Raw genomic sequence first — 17,966 nt, forward strand, 5'->3', positions numbered from 1 at the left:
AAGTCTTTGTATATTAGGCAGAAGAATCACAGCAGAAGTGATGGACGTATCCTACATTCTTTAGTCTTCCACTTCCAATACAAAACTGTTGAGGAAGCCGAATGACTAGCCTGAACAAGATACTTAACTTTTAGGTGACAAATGTTATATGTAATGAGGGTCGCAGAGGAAATTAGTGACAAAGCAAGGAATTAAACCTAGGTCTCCAAAGTACTAAACTCTGAAACTGTGTTCTCTTTTAAGAGTATAAGTAAAAAGAAACATTAAACTGATAAAAGCAAATGGTGGTTTTATCAAAAGCGTGATTAACCTGTGGAAATCTTCGCTGTTATCTGCCACCAATTTGGGAATGCAATAGGACTCAAGAAAGGATTCAACAGTTACATGAACAATAAGAGTACTTGTGATGACTTTGGCTAGGAGAAAACTGTAAAGCATACAAATTGTACCTCGGGGCATAAGTCAACCACTAACTGTCAGGGGCCAGGAAGAAGTTTTCTCTATGAGAAGGTTACTGTATAATTATCCATGGCAATGTTTCTTCCTTTGAAGCATGTAATCTTGACCAGTGGAGGCAAGATAGTAGGTCATGTAGTTTTGTGAAATATTTTGTGACTGGGGCATTGTCTGATGCCTCGTGGTGATTTCTTTCTCCTATTTGGTATCATACCTTGGAAAGTGTTTTCCCCAGGGTTACATTCATCTGCTTCCTAAATGGCTCAACCAAGGAAATTTCTGTTCTCTACCCTCTATGAAAAATTTGGAAGTCAGTAATCCTTGACACCAGGGAATTATTCTTGCCATTCATGCTAGATTTTCTTCTGCTCATGTTTGCTGCAGTTCTCTTGGGTGAATTTCCTGGAATGACCACAAGGACACTCTCCATTGCTGGGGCTGTGAACCCAAGTTTTTGTGTCTGTTCTTGGTTATTGTCTGAGCTCTACATCTCTTGTAGTCATGTCCTTCTTGTTCTGTCATCTATGTGTTACTAGTGCAATGCCCTTTGGTCCAAGCTAAAGGTTAAATATATTATTTTTTTTAAAGCTATATATTGAAGGCTGACTTGATGTATTTTGTGTCTCTTGCTTTGTGTCTTGCAGGAAGAGCCAAGGAGCAAATCCAAAATCTGTGCCAATGTTTTCTGTGGAGCTGGGCGGGAATGTGCTGTGACAGAAAAGGGAGAGCCAACCTGTCTCTGCATTGAGGTAGGGAGGCAGAACAGCTTTTGCATCTGGGACAGGTGTCACAAACCCCCCCTAAGGCTGGATTCACTGAATCTGGAAGGGTCCCATGACAGGAGGGGGCTAGGGATGGTCAGGGGCAGCTGCAAATTCACAGTGGCTTTTCAAGCGGTGGGGTCTTTCCCACCATGAGGGAAGAGCCCTGAAGTGTGTATCCTGTCTGGGGCCTGTAGCTGTGCTATTTACATAACTGCCTGGAGTCTTTACATGCAGGGACGACTTGGCTGGAGGCCTCTCGTTGGGAGGATACCTGGTAGGGTATTGATATGTACTGGGCTTTGGAGGGACGCTATAAGGAGTGGTCTGCGAGCTTCAAGACAGCCTGCTCTCGCTGGAGTCTTGTTTGAGGAGGTCGCAAGCACCCCACTAAAAATCTGCTTTTGTAAAATGGAAATAATTGTGGTAGGGTGCTGTGAGGATGAATAACTTCATCCAGCAGTGAGCCTGGGATGATTAGAAGAGCCTTTCCCAGCTGTAAAGTAGTAGTCTCCCTCTGCTCCACTCTGCTCTGTGCTTTCAAAACCATTCCTGCCAGGCTTCTGGGTACGGGTGTGTGGCTCTTTGTTCCCACTTACCTCAGGGTCTGTAGCTCAGACACTGCCAGCCTGAACACTGGAAAGTGAAATGCTCCATTAACAGGAAGAAAGTCTAACACTCTGGATTGCTTTGCCCAGACTGACAGAGACACAGGAAGTAAGTCCACAGAATGAACAGTGGCACTGGTGAACTCTCACTGTGCTGCAGGCACTTGCTCTTGGCTGCTGGCTTATTCTAATTTCAGTGGCAGAAAAGTGGAGCAGATTCTTCAAAGAGATGCAACAGAGTTGACCTGCAGGTGCAGACATAGGTGCTCAGAACACATTCGCAAAAACACTTCCAGAAAGGCATGTCCATGACACACAGAGCTGCAGATGCAGGTTTACACTCAGTGTTTATGCTGGGCACTGATTTCTCTGCTGTGTTCTGATTTCAGGAAGGCTCCTGTACAATGACAGTGGCTGGTCCTGGGATAAAGGGAAGCCTCTGAATCTGCACTCATGGGCTTCTTTGGCCCTGCGAGGGTTTTTCTGGGGTGGCAATGGGAGTGCTCAGCCTGTTCCAGACACCTTTGAGAACAAGAGAGCAGTGCAAAGGGCTTCTCTTGAGCTGAGTTGATGCTGGGACTCACCTGCCTCCCTCTAGCTGTCTGGAAAAGGCAGGTACAAAGCTCTCTTGTCTGATTCTCTCACAGCAATGCAAACCTCACAAGAGGCCTGTGTGCGGTAGCAATGGCAAGACGTACCTGAACCACTGTGAGCTGCACCGTGATGCTTGCCTCACTGGCTCCAAGATCCAGGTGGACTACGATGGCCACTGTAAAGGTAACCCTGTATCAGAAAACAACTAGGGCTGGCTACTCCCGAAGGGAAGGGGAGCTGAGAGCAAAGCATGATAACATAGCCAATAGGACAGGCGCCTTGCCAGCCAGGGGTCCCTCCCACAGTACCCGAGCAAGGTGAGCAAGGTAAGCCTGGGAGTAGTAGCCAGGTTCAACCAAGAGTCCAGATCATCAGGCAAGTTTGTGATGATGAAGTAGGTCCGAGGTCAAGTCATGAAGTCAGGCCAGGATCAGGTCTGGTGATGGTAACCAGGGTCAGAACCAGAACAGCCCAGTGGTTGCCAGGCAAGTCCATAGTGATGAAGCAGGACTGATATCAAGGTGGGAAGATAGCCCACAGGTCAGGGCCTGGATCAACAGGATCTGTGGTCAGGTGCAGCCTGCAACGGAGCTAGAGATGGGCAAACCTACAACATATCTCAGACAAGACCTAGGGGCCCAGGCCTGGGTTTAAATGGAGCCCTTGGGCCGATGGGCAGAGTATGTGGATGGAGACCCTTGGTGAGGCTGGTCAGGGCCATTATGGTCCATTAGGGCCCTGACACCCTGGCTGTGCTGGGCTCTTGCAGCTATTGTCTGCCTGGTTTGCTGGAAGGGGGGCCCTCTGGAGAGCAGGGCAACCTCTCCAGTCCTGGCGCTCCTGATTGCCTCTCCCTGAGCTCATGGCTTCAGCCGGGTGGCGCCCTCTGTCTAGCTGCTGAGAAAAGATCTGTTCCTCTGGGTACTACCATCCATGTTCATGAGGGACTTCAAGGGACTCTAGCAGAAAGGGTTTTGCCTCGAGGGTGAGGCCTTTTAACTCACCCCAGCATCCTGGGTCCCAGCCTTGCACATGCCTGTCTGTCCTGAATGGAAGGATGCTCTGCTAAAGGAGCAGCTCCAAAAGTGAGCAGGTGAGAAGAGAGAAGCAACACAGGCCAGGACTGCCTGACCTTCTTCTCTGCTTGAGTAAAACCTCTGCTAAAACCAAGGCAGCCTAGTTTTTCCAGAGGTTCCCAGGCTCCTCTGCTCTTGCCCACGTTTCTCTCAGGGTGGGAAGAGGTTCATATTGCTTCATGTGGCACCAGAAATGTCCTCTTCTGTCTTTCCAATAACAGAGAAGAAGTCTGAGAATCCAGCTGCAAGTCCAGGTGAGAAGCCATCTCCTTTCCTTGCTGGGGCCTTTGTATGTATTTGGGAAGAGAGGTGGGGAAGAAGGTCTGCTGGGGCAGTTGCACAGCTCTGTGGAAAGGTGGTACATCTGTACTGGCTGTGGCAAGGTTTGAGTTGATGAATCAACTGAGCATGACTGTCCAGCTCTTTGCTCCTGGGTAACCTTTCAGTGCTCATACACACCTCTCCTGGGCTCTTCGCTGTGCTGGGATGTCTCAGGGACGCTAGGCAGGCACAAGGTGAAAAGAAACCTGGTTTGCCCCTGAGGACACAAGCTGTGTTTATTGCCCAGGCTGAGAGAAGGGACACTCTTTTACACAGTTCATTGGGGATCAGAGACATAGTAATTGTGGAGCTGCTGCCGCCAACTCCATGAGCACTCTTTTAAAAGGAGACTTATGCTTCAGGAGTGGTTAATGGATAGGCCCAGGGGCAGAGAGGCAGCACTGTGTAATGAGCAAGGCATTGGCTGGGGGGTCAGGAGGTTAGCTGAACCATCTCTCCCATCAGCCAGCAAGTCTCTGATTCCCTGTGCTTGGTTTCCTCCCTTATCCTTTGCCATGTGTATTTAGGCTATGGATTTGGGGGGCATGGCCTGTACTACATAAGGGGACACTTTTTCTATCCAAGGTCTCTAAGTGCTGGAGCTGTATAATCATTGACTTCAGTGTCCTAGGACAGATGAGAGCAATCCCTCATGGAAGCCTAAGGCAAAGGACCATGTCAGGGCATGGCCACCACCTCAAAATGGTTGAAAGGAAGTTCAAAATTAAACATGCAGAATCCCTAGATTTTTTTTAATCTGTCTATCTGATTGTAATTGCAGCTATTGGATTTGGAAGGAGATCCTTAGTGTGTGTACAGGACAAAATGCATACTGCTTCCCCTTCCAGCTCCATTGACCTGAAGGCAGATGTGACAGCTCACAGAAACCAGAAGATCTAGGCTTTCAGTTTTGCTTCTAAATACAAATTTGGGTGATATCACACACAGCGATATACACCTAGAGAAACCTGGGACTGCAGAGCATAGCAAACAAGCACAATTTTACCCCATCTAATTTTCAATCTAAGTGGACAAGCCAGGGCTTTGAAGAATGAAATCTCCTGAGATACTGGGCCCTAAAATTCAAGGCTTGGGGAGAGCTTGGTGGAAAGGCCTGCTCAGTCCAGTCTGTCCCCTTGCAATGGATGGAAGTTTTGGTACTCCAGGGCTCCCTTTTGCATCCTATCAGAAGGCCTGGAGACACTGTGCAAGGCCAGTTGGCCGCCTTCGTCCTTTTCTCTTGGAGCTCTTCAAGCCAGGATGAGTCAGCTCTGTGTTGCTATTCCACAAGCTTCAGGGACAGGAAGACAGAAGGGGGATGGTGGGAGTGTCATTTGCCATCGTTGCCACATGGTGTCACCCACAGCCCATCCGCTGTTCAGCATATGGCACCTCTGCTTTGATCTGGCCATGGCTCAGTTCCAAGGACCAAGGGGCCTGCAAACTGCCATCAGGACTGCTTGTTTGGTTTTTATTTCCAGTCATCTCTCTGTGGTCTCTCTGCCAACTTTGTTTCTCTCTTCCTGGCTTTCTCTCCCACTACCCCTTCTTCCATGACAGTTGTCTGCTACCAGTCGGACAGGGATGAGCTTCGTCGCCGTGTCATCCAGTGGCTGGAAGCTGAGATTATCCCAGATGGCTGGTTTTCCAAGGGCAGCAACTACAGTGAAGTCCTGGACAAGTATTTCAAGGCAAGGAGCACAACACCTGCTTCAGAGGCCAGGGAGCATTTCTTGCCCTGTCACTGCTAAACAGCTGCCGTGTTGTACTCCAAGAAGCTCCAGTGTGTGACGTGCCACTAGTGATGGGGGCCAGAGAAGTCTGATATATCCTATAGCATCATGTGCTCTGAGCTGCCTGCAGCAGCTGCTGCCAGAGCCACTCGCATAGCCAACAGGCAGCATGAAACTGGAGCATCTCTCACTCCTGGTATCTGGCCTGCCCTGGGGAAAAGGAGGAGGGAAGGGCAAACATGCCTGAGGCAGCGGAGGGAAGGATCAGTCTCAAGGGGTGGGAGAGAACCAGAAAAGAAAAGGTGGATGTAAGTCTTGGAAATGCAGGTACAAGGAGCAGTGGGAGGAAGAATAAGAGGCAGGCTAAGGAGAGAAAAAGCCCAGCTTGGTACAGAGGGTGTGTTGGAGTGGGGGGTGTTGCTGATCCTTTGTTCCAGGCAGTCCCAAGGCTGCAGATAGAGAATACTTGGGGTTTTGAGGGGGGTCTCTGCTTAGAAGGAATATGCCCCAGTTGTGACATAGCTGGCAGTCCCCTAGCCCTCTGCCGAGAGAGAATAACCATGTGCGAGTCTCACGCCTTGCAATAAGCCTGTTCTTCTTCCCTCCTGGCGGTCAGTCCATCCCTCCTCCTCTCATCCCCACCCCCTCATGTAACTGGTGGATCACACGCGCCTGCCATGCTCCTGCCACATGCGCTGCCCCGTCCCTCCCCCTCATGCCCGCCTCTTGATAAAGACTTCACAGCGCTCAGGACGAAGCTGGAGGAGCAGGTGGGGAAAATGGGGAGAGCGTTTAAATCAGAAGCTGTTGACAGCGAGAGATTAATGGTGCCTGACAGGAGTTAGCGCTGCAAGCAAATTTGCCATGGCAATGGCACCCCCTGGTGAGACAGAGAAGCTGGCCCCCCGCGCTCCACAAAGCATCTCAGCCTTTGTAGTCATTAATGCTGGCGCCTTCTTTGGAAACCCCTCGGGACCCGCTGCCTCAGGCACCCCTGCAGGCACCTGCCAGCACCCAGAGCGGGGCTGTACGATCCCTTCCCTGCAAACACGCTGTCCCCAGCTGCCTTTGCAGGGGGCCTCCCGGGGCCGCCAGCTTTGCAGGAACGTGTGAGGCAGCCATGGGCTTGTTCCACTGCCACAGTATAGCCCAGGTCACCCCCCGCCAGCCCCAGGCTCACAAGGTCCTGATGAAATCCTGTAGCTGCCCCCCTTTTTTGGGACTACTCATCCCCAGCACAAGTGGGCCAAGGATGTGGTGAAGCTTTTTCCTTTTTCTCCTTGACTGGGGGTTAACAGATGTGGTATTAAGCCATCTCCTGCATAAGATCCTGACTTGTGTGGATCACTCAGATGTGGGTCATACCTCTGGGACCTTCAGACCTAGACCTTGAAGGACATCATGCCAAGAGGAGTTAGGCCAGTAGCAGGAGAATGCTCTGTTTTGGAGGGCCTCTGGGGGAATGTAAATGCAGACCATAGCCTTGAAAGGCACAATAACTAGCCTAACTGAATCTGGGTCATTAAGGGAACTGTGGCCTCTCTCAAAAGAAGTAGTGGGGAGAAAGGCTTCAAAGTCTCGTGGAAGTTGAAACATGATAGTGAGGTAGTTATACACTGGCGAGGGTGCACAGAGCTGTTTTCCTCGCCTTACTGGCTTCTCGCTGAACCACATAGATAACAACAGAGTGTCTCTGTGCACCCCTCGAAACACTGCACAAGGAGACACAGTAACCTGCCACAAGTTACACAGCAAAAATTATCCAGCATCTCTTGCAGCAGTGTGTATACAGAATTCATTTTTTCCCTCACTGCAATGCAGCTGTCTCTGAGGGGGCCCAGCAGCTCATGCTGAGTGCCCAGCACTGTGATATGACAACTCCAGACAGAAAGGCAGAATGCAATTACTGTGTTGGGAGTGCAGCCAGGACTTGGGGGCTAAAAATCCTGCTCTTCAGTGCCAGGAGTCCTGTCAGGACCTCCCAAAGTTGGTGGCAAGGCATTGTGCTGTTGCATTAAATTGTCCCTTCTTTGGGATCAGCAGAAAGTAACTACCTCTGATTTTTTGTTTTATCACTGCCACAGTCCAGATATACCTTTGGATTTACACATGTTGGAAAGTTGGCGTCTTCTTGGACGCAACTGGTTTGCTTTATGGCAGGAGGTATGAGGAGGCTGAGGGCTGGATGGAACAAAGAGAAGAAATGGGGTTAGAGCCATAAATCAAGCAGCAAGAGGTAAATGAGAGGCAGTGTAGCTTATCAGTGAGCTCAAGGCTATGATCATGTCTCCCCGTTCTGATGCTGGCATGGATACCTTGCTGCTTTTCTCTGAGCCTCTGCAAAAGAGGGATGATTCAACACGTTTCATTAAAGCTTCAAAAATGTGAAGTACATATAGAAAAGAGAAAAGAAAATGATACCTGGAATTGATAAATCAGACCCTCTCACATCTTTCCATCTTCCCCTACAGAGCTTTGACAATGGTGATTCTCGCCTGGACTCCACCGAATTCCTGAAGTTTGTGGAGCAGAATGAGACTGCCGTCAACATCACCACCTACATGGACCAGGAGACCAACAAGCTGCTGAGGTGGGCAGTGGGAAGGAGGCCAGAGGGAGGGCCAGGGGGGCAGATGTTGTGGGAAGTGGCAGCTGCCCACCTGTGGCATAAAGACACCTGTGCATAATACCAGTCTGGACTGGCATCAGCCAAGATGCCTGTGTACAAAGTGGTTTCTCACTTAATTAGATGTGTATGCCACTGAAGGGGCAGGCCCACCCTTATCCTTCGCCTTAGACTATGCATTCCCACCCTCTTGCACTGAATCTAGTGGGTGTGCAGCCAGAAAGTGAGTTGCGTGATGGAAAACTTGCCTGCTTTTTTATTTCCTAGTGATTCAGTTTTCCAGTTCTTATTTACGTCATAGGTGCCTGATTGCTAGATCCAACGCAAGAAAGATGGTGGGAATGCGTAGCCAGGGATTAGGAGGAAGAAAGTGGGAGAACACAGCTGTGGCTGTGACAGCCTGCAGTAAGAGCTGGTGTAAGCATCACATGAATAACGTAGTTTGAGAGGTTTCCCTTCTTCTGTGTGTATCACTGTGTATGAAACACTGAGGAGAACAGGCTGCTTGTGGGTAGGCTGTGCTTGTGTCCTTATTTGTATGAGAGTGTGTAGATGTCAGCAGGGTGCTATTTCTGCTGTCTAATTCTTTCTGAATATCCCCCCACTTCTCAGCCCTTCCCCAGCCAGGAAGCATTTTGTATGTTTCTCTTCTGTCTATATCCAGTGAGGATTTTTTTACAACAGCTGTATCTGCCAGGCATCTTGGAGCCTTCCTGGTTATTACTGTTTTTCCTTATCTGTACTCTGAAGCTGGTAGAGCAGGGACCAGCCTGGTACAGCCCTGTGCAGAACATGCATCTGTTTCCTTTCAGGGGACTCTGCGTAGATGCCCTCATCGAGCTGTCTGATGAAAATGCTGACTGGAAACTCAGCTTCAATGAATTCCTCAAGTGCCTCAGCCCATCCTTTAACCCACCAGAGAAAAGTAGGAACTCCTCCCTTGTACTGGGGAATGAGTGGGGACTCCAAGAAGGGAGGAAAGGAAAGACACCAGCTTTAAGCCCAACTTTGGATGCTATCAGTTCCATTCTCAGTGTTATGTTGATATACCCCTACCTCCTGCCCTACAGCTCCCCTTGTTCTCCCAGCCTGGGGCTGTCAAAAATCCTGCTTTCTCTATCCCAGAGTACCCACAACTCTTGTGATGAAAAAGGTATGGATTTTAGAAGCAAGGACGTAGGTCAGATGGATAAGGTATGCTTGGAAGGTCAAGGCACATATTTAACAGTGTGGAGATAAGTCATGTGAGGAGTTCGTGTCTGGATAACTTAGGAAAGTCAGACCAGAACAAAGTCCTACTGTGCTCTGCCTTTCACACAGATACCCTCCCTGATGAATGTCTCAAAGTTCGCTATCCTTCCAAACCCTGCTTAGTGCTACAGTTTACTTGGAAACAGCTCAGTGTTGTGCTGACTAAGCATTCCTTGCCATTGATCTAATTGTCTCCTCAGGGAGTGCTTTCACCTACCGCTCAGAAGGTGCTGGATTTACATCCCTCTGCGATGGCACCACGCTGTTGACAGAGGCGATGCTTCTTAGGGAATATTAAGTTGAACTATCTGCTGCCTATTTCAGTGGGAAGCTAGGGATGCTGCAGCTTTCCCTGAAAACACAATCAGCTGATTTTCACCTAACAGGAGATGGGACCTTAAGTGCTTTGAGGGCCTTGAGTTAACCACAGAACAGTGCTGTGAGAAGACCTGTGAGATGAAATGAGAAAGCTTTTTTTTTTCTTTCCTTCACAGCAATGAGAAATACAGACACCATTCCCCTAACTTCTCCCCTCCTTAAAAATGAAATTGTTTCAGAGTAGCCAAAACATTTCACTTTGGAAGTTCTCTTTTATGTATAACAAATCAGGAAATTCATGCAAATCTATTATTGAGATTTCATTTGGAATTGAGAAATTGCAATGTGTTATTTTGAGGAAGTCAAAATGAAATGTTTGACTTTCCCCAATAATTTTTTTTTGGCTGATTATACAGAACAAATTCAACATGAATATTTTAGCCATTATGTTCCACCAGAAACTGTAATCTGTGGATGGGGGAAGAAGGCTTCCTTCAGAAAGTTTTACCTCCTTCCTCTCAAAGCATCTCTAGGATCTGTTCTCCTCTGCCAGTTCTGTATCTCATAACCACTGCTCTTGTTTTGTACCTCTCTAGAGTGTGCTCTGGAAGATGAAACCTATGAAGACGGAGCAGAGACCCAGGTGGAATGCAACCGCTGTGTCTGTGCCTGTGGGAACTGGGTGTGCACCGCAATGACATGCGAGGGTTTGTATGCTCTCCAGAAGATTGTTTTATTTGGTTCTGTACAAAAGGGATTTTTACTTTCTAGGTTTTGCAGGGTAGCAGCTGTCCAGATTCCTTCTCTCTCCCATTCTTCCTCAGATTGTCTGTGGGTGGCTTCTGCATCACCCCTCCTGTGTTCCAGGTTGGTCAGACCCAAGCTAGTTCTGTTCTAGAGATCAGAAAGTGTGTTACTGAGTTGGGGGCAATGCTGCTGGGTGTCGTAGGTTGGATTTGGAGTCATGAAAATTCAGCACCAACTTTTCCAGACCAGAGCTACTTGCATCCAGCTGGCTTGGGGCATATGCAGATCAAACGTGACTGTCTGCAACCATCTGTGTAGGTGTGAGCAAGTCACCTTTCCTATATGTGTGTCAGTATACTCACTATATCTGTATTTACAATATCTGTAAAACAGGTCCTTTCTTGCCCCAGAGAGGAATTACAAGACTTCATCCAGTAATGTCAGGAAAGCACTTGAGAATCTTGCAGTAAGAACCCTAGAAGTAGAAGAAAATAATGGTGATGGAGCTGAAGGGAGGTAGTGTTTACAGTAAGGCAGGGTTGTTGATCTATCTGTTCTTCCTCTGGAAGGCCCTTTTTAAGCTTTCACAGCTGCGTTGCAATTGTGGGAAGCCCTGGTGGGGTTCTGAACTAAGGCTCTCCCTTCTGCCTTCTAACAAATGGTCCAGTGTCCGTAGAAAGTCACCATCTCCCCTGCTTTAGGAAATGTACTGGTCCTTTTCAAAGAGCCAGGTGCACCCTCCTCCCAGCACTGGGCAGCATTCTTCTGACCTTCCTCCCTAGAAACAGGGCCTTTGCATGAGCTTTGTTTGCAGTGCTTTGTGGGAGCTGGCAGCAGTGTGTGGGTTCAAATCTGTAGCCAGGCAATGTCCAGTAGCTTGGACAGAAGAGGAGCAAGGAAAGCGACAGGTTTGTACAGACTTCCTTTCACATCCATCTGACAGTCTGCAGTAGAGGTTTCACGATCACCTCACCCCAGATTGCAGAGACCTTTTGGCTGCAGTAGCAGGAACTCACCTGAGAGAAGATAATTGTAATACAATACGAAGAGCTGCCTATGAGGTGTGGGCAGGTCTCAGGGATTAGGTAACTGAATGAGAGACTCTTTTTGCTGCCTACTCGGAAACAACCTTCAAAGTTGCTGTGCGAAACCTGGTATTGCTGTCTGCTTTGCTCCTTGCATCCCTGCCAGAAGCATGCAGTTAGACAGGAGCTCTTTCACTTTCTGCCATGTCAGAGCAGCAGAGAGGTTAGAGACTATTGTTAGGGGGATAAAACCAAAGAATCAGACAGATCAGCAAGATGCGTCTCCACTAAGCAAAATTACTTCTTCATTAAGAATCAGTTACTGTATGTAAATTTCACCGAGCTGCCATTTATTCCCTACAACAGACCTGGATAAGCAGCTTTCCCAGTTAAATGGAGTGCTCTATTTATATTCTTATCTGCTAAGAAGTTTATTTTAGCCAGCCAACGTAACTGAGCTATAGGTGCTTCTGTTAAGTAACGGTGGAGGACAGCAGAATGCAGCCTCTTCCTTATGGTTTTATTTGTTAGCATAGTGGAGGAAGAGATGTGGACAGACTGGATACCCAGCTCCTGAAGTCCCAGGCAGCCACAAGGCCCATTCCCTTTCAAAGATGACATGGCCAGCTCTCACAAAATCTCCTTAACCTTGAGATATGCTGTGGTCTGAGGCAGGCTCAGGCTTACCTGCTTTTTTTTGTTCTCCTTCGCTCACACTCTGAAATCTGCGTCCCTCATTTGTGACAGCGCTGAACTCCATTTCTGTTTGCAGGGAAGAATGAGAAGGTGCCTGGTCAGAGAAGGCAACCTGAACAAGACTTGACTGAGGAGGAGCTGGCTAGATATGTTCAGGAACTGCAGAAGCATCAGGTAAGCATGAAGCTGGGAAGATCTGCTTATGTGAAGTCCCTCCTCGCTGGAGTTCCTTCTGCCTCTGTCGCTTGGAGACTTCCTGGTAGAAAGGGGAGCACCGTATTCTGCAAAGGGCGATCTTCCCTATCGCCCATGGAGACAAATACATGTGTGGGGCTTTCAAGGAAGCCAGTATTGACACTTGTTTGTGGATGGACCGAAGGCTTCAGGGCACTGCAAGTGCCTTTGTCAGTGCAGAGCTTCATTTTTGTGCTCTCTTCCTCTAGGAGACGGCTGAGAAGACCAAGCGAATGAGCACCAAGGAGATGTGAGGGGCCTCCACACAGGAGGAGCCCAGGAGGATGGGCCCAACCTGCCGCCCTGTCCTCCAGTGCTGATCTCAGTATGCACAAGTGTCTGCTACAGTCGCCCAGTCACAGATATTTACATTGTATAGCGATGGGTTATTTGTTTTGTAATTCACAGAGAAATGGGGCCAGGGAAGGGGAGCACAGCCCACCTGTTCAGGGAGATTCATTGCTGGGGCGTTGGAAGGCTGGGAGGGAAATACAGCAGCCTCTGGGACCCTTTCCCAGAGTAAACAGCTGCTCCTCGCAAGAGCTAACAGGGGTTTCTGTGCCCCTGGGTCTGGGGAAAGGATGGAGGTCAGTGCTGGATAGAAAAGGGGGTCCTCAACCAATATGGTCATCGGCACCAGCCATAGCTGCAGAAAAAATATAGGCCAGATGGTTCTGTGGCTGAGCGCGTGTGCAGCAGGGCATCATTAGCCAAGGACCTTGCGCTGCTTATCCTCCCCTTCGTTTGAGCACCTCAAAGCTGGTCAGCCTCATGTGACACCTGGAAGTTTTGGTGACATGGTGCTGGCATGAGTCCAGCATGTTCCTCCTTGCTTTCCAATGGACTGCCCCCAGCAGCTCCTCCAGTACATTGTGGGCTCCAACACAACAAGGTTCCTTTTGACCTCATCTTGCTCTCACTCTCCCTGCTCCCTCTTTAAAGGTGCTATCATATTTCTTCTTATCACATTCACATGCTGACTACCCCTTTTGTTTAGTTTTGTTTTTTATTACTTTATTGCCTATGGTAGTAATTCAACTTTTGTATGTTTCGTAGCTCTAGATCTTTCAAGAAAACCCAGCTTGTGGGTTTTTGTTACTGACAGTGCTGTAATGCCCATGCATAGTTTGCATCACACTGCATTCAGCCACTAGAAGCAACACAAGCGCCTTGTGAGCCCTACATTACAGGGTGTTTCTCAGTTGGGGATGGCAGTGTCCCTCTTGGGGAGAAGAAACAGGGCTGGATGTAATGAGTTCCAGTAGACACAGATCGACACTGCAGCTCTCTCTAGCTCTTGCTCCCTCAGCTAGCACTGATTTTGTGCTCAGAGTCCATGCTCAGTCCTCCCTAAATTGCCCAGAGGGAACTGCCAGGTAATCTAGAGACAGATGGACTGGGCAGTTGCATTCGTAGAGTATTTTAAAAGACCCACCTACATAGAAAACTGTTTAGCTGAAGTCTAAGTGAAGTTAGCCATTGTCTTGAGGTCTCCATCTCCAGCTGGAGTAAGGCAGCAGCATTCTTTGATTCCAGGGCTGGGTTTGGAGTCAAGGCTGGAATCCTCACTCCTGAGGCATTTCACAGTGTCTCTGATCAGACCATCTTTGACAACTTCTGCATTCCTTCATGGGTCATTTTCTTCTGGCTTTTTTCTCAGAGCATTGGTCTTAGTTATGAATGTAATGCTCTTTTTTGACAATCACCTCTCTAGCCTCAAGCCCAGCTGATTTTCTCCTAAAGTTGTCGAATGCACTTCATAATGCTTACCCAAGCAAACATCCTGTTTCCACAATCCCTTCGTGCCCCTGCTGTGCATCCCAAGCAGTTGCATGTAGCCTGAGTTGAGATGACTGCCTATGACTTCGATCTTCCTGATCACAAACAATTTCAGCAGTTGTTGCTAGGTGTTTTGCAGTCCTTAGTGCTTACTCAAGCGAAACTCCCACTTGCATCAGCAGAAGCATGTTCCGCTTGAGTGAAGATCAGCAGGGCTTGTGTCCCAACCGTTCCCTTTATGCACAGTGCTTGAAAAAGCAGAATGAGCTGGTGCCTAGCAAGCACAGGAAAAGAAGAAAGCTTGCTCCCTGCTATGGTCTGGCTTTTGCAGTGGGAATCGTAATCTACCCCACCATGCTTGGAGATTTCAGCATAATAAATGCAGAAAGGGGCTGGTTCTTCTCCCACAGTGGTCCAGATTTGAAATGCTATCACCTGTGAAGGTGAGCAGAGTCATTCCATAGGAGATGAGGGGAAGACTGAGTTCAAGAGCAGGACAGCACTACACTGGGAACACAGTGGAGTCAAATTGTTTGTGTTTGCCCATTTCCACTGGTGGCACTGGAGGAAATGGTTGGTGGAACAGGAACATCCGTTAGACATGCCCGCACTCCTCCCCAATGATATGAGCGAAGCAGCTTCATATGCTGGATCTGGAGTCACAGGAACATTGTTAATAAATGTTTTGCTTTATTCCAGTCCTACTCTGAAAGTTAGTTCGTACCTCCCAGCTCATTTCTTCCCAGCTTGGATCATTAAAGTGCCTTAGAGAAAACACAACAACTTGCCTTAAAGGCTTTCCTTGGATGGGAACAACGTCTTATTGTCCAGTCAGAAAGATCTCCAACTGGGAGAAGCAAGGCATGTGTAGGTAGAGATGGCTAGTCCATAGCTGAAGGGCTTCTGTAGGCTGCGATTACACAATATCTTCTCTGGTCTGCTGCCTGTCTCCTGTGGATGTGCAGTCCATGAGGGTGGCTGCTGGGGTCATCTGGAGCATTGTGTGCTGGCAGTTGTAGTTTACAGAGCCTGCACTTTTACTGAAGGCACGTGGATGGGCTGCTCTCTCTCGAGCAAGCCAAGCTAAGCTCTCTGACAAGCCATATAACATAACTCTAGCATAGTCTGGGGCAGTGTGGTAGGAGTGCAGTGAACAGATGCCTCCACGGGAAGAGCTGCCACTTGCGCGGCCTCTTCCTGCTTGTGACCTCAAAGGGAGAATGTAACTGTGGAGAATGATGTTGGTTCTGAGGGCTATGGTAACCAAATGGTACCTGAACATCTCACCTCCCCAACCAGAGAGGAAGGGCAGCCTTTTGGTGAACAATGCCCAAGTTGTAACCCGCTACAGGTTGGTCTTTTGCTTCTGCAGGGTGATTTGGCTGATGAGGAAGGATGTGCTGAATGCCAGATGTCCTCTGAGACAACATCTGTAGAGACTGCAAGGGCAGGGAAAGCATTTTTTTTTCAAAAAGCCAAATTTAAGGAAGAAACAAAAAAACTCCCACTCCTTCCTCTATATTCCCTCCTGTACATGTGTGAAATTTATCAGTATTCTGTAGGTTTTCTTAGTGCACTTATTTTACTTGATTTTGTAATTTTTTTGAAGCAGGGGGGTTTGGATATTACTGCCAAATAAATGAAACAAAATTTTAAAAAGAGCACTTGTTTTATTTTATTTCTGAGTTCTCACCACAACCCTCATTCTTCCTTTTTCTCTTCCAAAAAAACCAACTCTATCTGCATATCCTGTGATGGCTTTCATGCACAGATCTCAACACGCCTGACAAATGTGAATCAACATGACTGTCTCTGTTTTATAGCTCAGGAAACTGAAGTGGAGGAAGGAGAAGTGGAAGGTTTCAATCGCACGGTAAGCCAGTGGCAGAAATATAACCTGCCGCCAAGGCTTCTGCCTCCCAGCCATGCATTCTTAGTAAAAAGATTGCTTCACAGGCCTTTCAATTCCGCTTTCACTCTCCAGCACACACCACCTCTGCCCGTCGAAAAGGAAAACAGCAGCTTTCTACCTGTGATGTGTTTGTATCATAGAGAGCACCACGGGGCTCCAGACCATGCATGGTCACAGTGACCGTATTTAATGACAGTAGTAAGGGAACCTGCCTTTGATGGAGGAGGGGCAGGGGAGAGCGGTGTTTGTCCCATTGAAAAAAAAATCATGTTTTTTTAATCCAGCTGCTGAAACTGCTTTTCTCCTGTGCCTGATGGACGGAGAGAAGGGCCCCAAGAGGAGTGGAAAGGTGGGGTTTGTGAGTCCTGAGTGGAGCTAAAATTCAATACATTTTTTTTTTCAATTCAGTTCAGTATGGGTTTGCATGGTGCAAGGGAGTGGACTTTGGAGGTGCAGAAATCCTGTCTGCAGACCGGGGCTTGGATCGGTATTTCTTAAGGGAAGGCTACTTCTGGACTGTTATTCAGGTTTAAAGTGCAGTGTCTGGCCTGCAGCTGTACTGTGAGAGACTTAGCGATTGCCAGCCATCAGGAACCACCATGCCTAGAGCATGGAGCCCACCAAAGCACAGCGTGCTGTGGGTCCGTCCAGCCGTGAGCTGGGCTGTGACATCCTCTTGGCTTTGTCATGCTGTGTGTGTTAAGTGATGTGTGCTGGCAGGAAGGAGCTGTGGGACTGCAGTGCTAAGCCCTGACTTAGCACTTTCCCTGCTGGCCTGGATGAAAATGAGACAGGGTGAGCAAGCAGGAGACACAGCCCTGCCACAGGCACCGTTCTGTCTCCTGGGATGGGCCCTTGCCTTGCATTTGTTAAATGCAAACAATTCTCTCTTTTCTCCCTCTCTCCTGTGGTGTCTCTGCAATGGAGCAGGGTTGTCAGTTTGTCATGGTGTTGCTCTGTGATCTTGCTGAGCAAGTGTCTGCCCTGCACCTTTGCATCCTACAGCACTCAGGGTGTCAGCTCCCTCCAGCCTGGCTCTTGTCTGCTGCAGGTTTGGGCCGTTCAATATAGGCAAGTGGTGAGGACTGCTTTTGTGACAGTGCCAGTAGATGTCTGCTGTGTGGGAGGGCAGGTTTGGAGGCTATGCACTGCACACTTTGTCCCCTCAGCAGCAGCAGAGATGCCACAGCTCAAAAGTGACAGAGATTCAGCTAGGTTGAATTGCTTTCTAATGTACCAGAAACCTGTTCAAGTTTGTGTTGACTGCAAACAGACAGCACAGAGTAATTGATGCTGACTGTGCACTCCTAAGTGCCTCAGCTACACCAGACTTAAGCCAAAGTTTCTCTGTGAAAGTTTCCCCAAGTGGGGCTTCTCTGCTAAGAGATCAGTTTCACCTCTGTCTAACAGTGCTGCAGTGCTTTATTTTGTGCCCCTTTTCAACTCGTCCACCACTTCCCTTCCATGTCCGTCCATTGTTTTGTTGATTCTCCATGTCAAAGCTACACCATGTGCCTAGGACACACTGCCAGCTCCTGCCCAGTCTCCCTTCTCCCGGAAGCTCCATGACCAGGACTCCTGCAGCCCAGATGTCTGGAGCTCTGCATCTTGTGGCATCCAGTGAACAAGAAAATCTATGTGTGATCAACGCTTTCCTGATACTGGGACAGTCTGTGTGGATCCTGTGGTGTCTATTGTTGAGCTTGTGCTACAGGATGTTGCCCAGTTAGGGTCCTCTTCTGTCTTTGGCTCTTATCTGGCTGAATCTTGCAGGAGCATGGTATTTCTGAGATTGTTACCAGTCTCTCAGATTAGATAGGAGTTGTCTG

At 48.4% G+C, this 17,966-nt stretch overlaps 1 protein-coding gene across 1 annotated transcript in view; it reads left to right on the plus strand.

The window, feature by feature from the left end:
- FSTL1 (follistatin like 1) overlaps window positions 1-15,886 on the plus strand; it is a 54,628-nt gene extending 38,742 nt beyond the window's left edge. Inside the window, exons 3-11 of the mRNA XM_026103452.2 lie at window positions 1,101-1,205; window positions 2,473-2,602; window positions 3,717-3,749; window positions 5,377-5,507; window positions 8,021-8,139; window positions 8,988-9,100; window positions 10,341-10,451; window positions 12,289-12,386; window positions 12,656-15,886. Of these exons, the coding sequence (XP_025959237.1) occupies window positions 1,101-1,205; window positions 2,473-2,602; window positions 3,717-3,749; window positions 5,377-5,507; window positions 8,021-8,139; window positions 8,988-9,100; window positions 10,341-10,451; window positions 12,289-12,386; window positions 12,656-12,700 (885 nt within the window). The 3' untranslated portion in view covers window positions 12,701-15,886. The remainder of the gene's footprint in view (window positions 1-1,100; window positions 1,206-2,472; window positions 2,603-3,716; window positions 3,750-5,376; window positions 5,508-8,020; window positions 8,140-8,987; window positions 9,101-10,340; window positions 10,452-12,288; window positions 12,387-12,655) is intronic.
- The last annotated feature ends 2,080 nt before the right edge of the window (window positions 15,887-17,966 follow it).

Source organism: Dromaius novaehollandiae, chromosome 1, assembly GCF_036370855.1.
Source record: "Dromaius novaehollandiae isolate bDroNov1 chromosome 1, bDroNov1.hap1, whole genome shotgun sequence".
In the NCBI taxonomy this organism is placed as follows: domain Eukaryota; kingdom Metazoa; phylum Chordata; class Aves; order Casuariiformes; family Dromaiidae; genus Dromaius; species Dromaius novaehollandiae.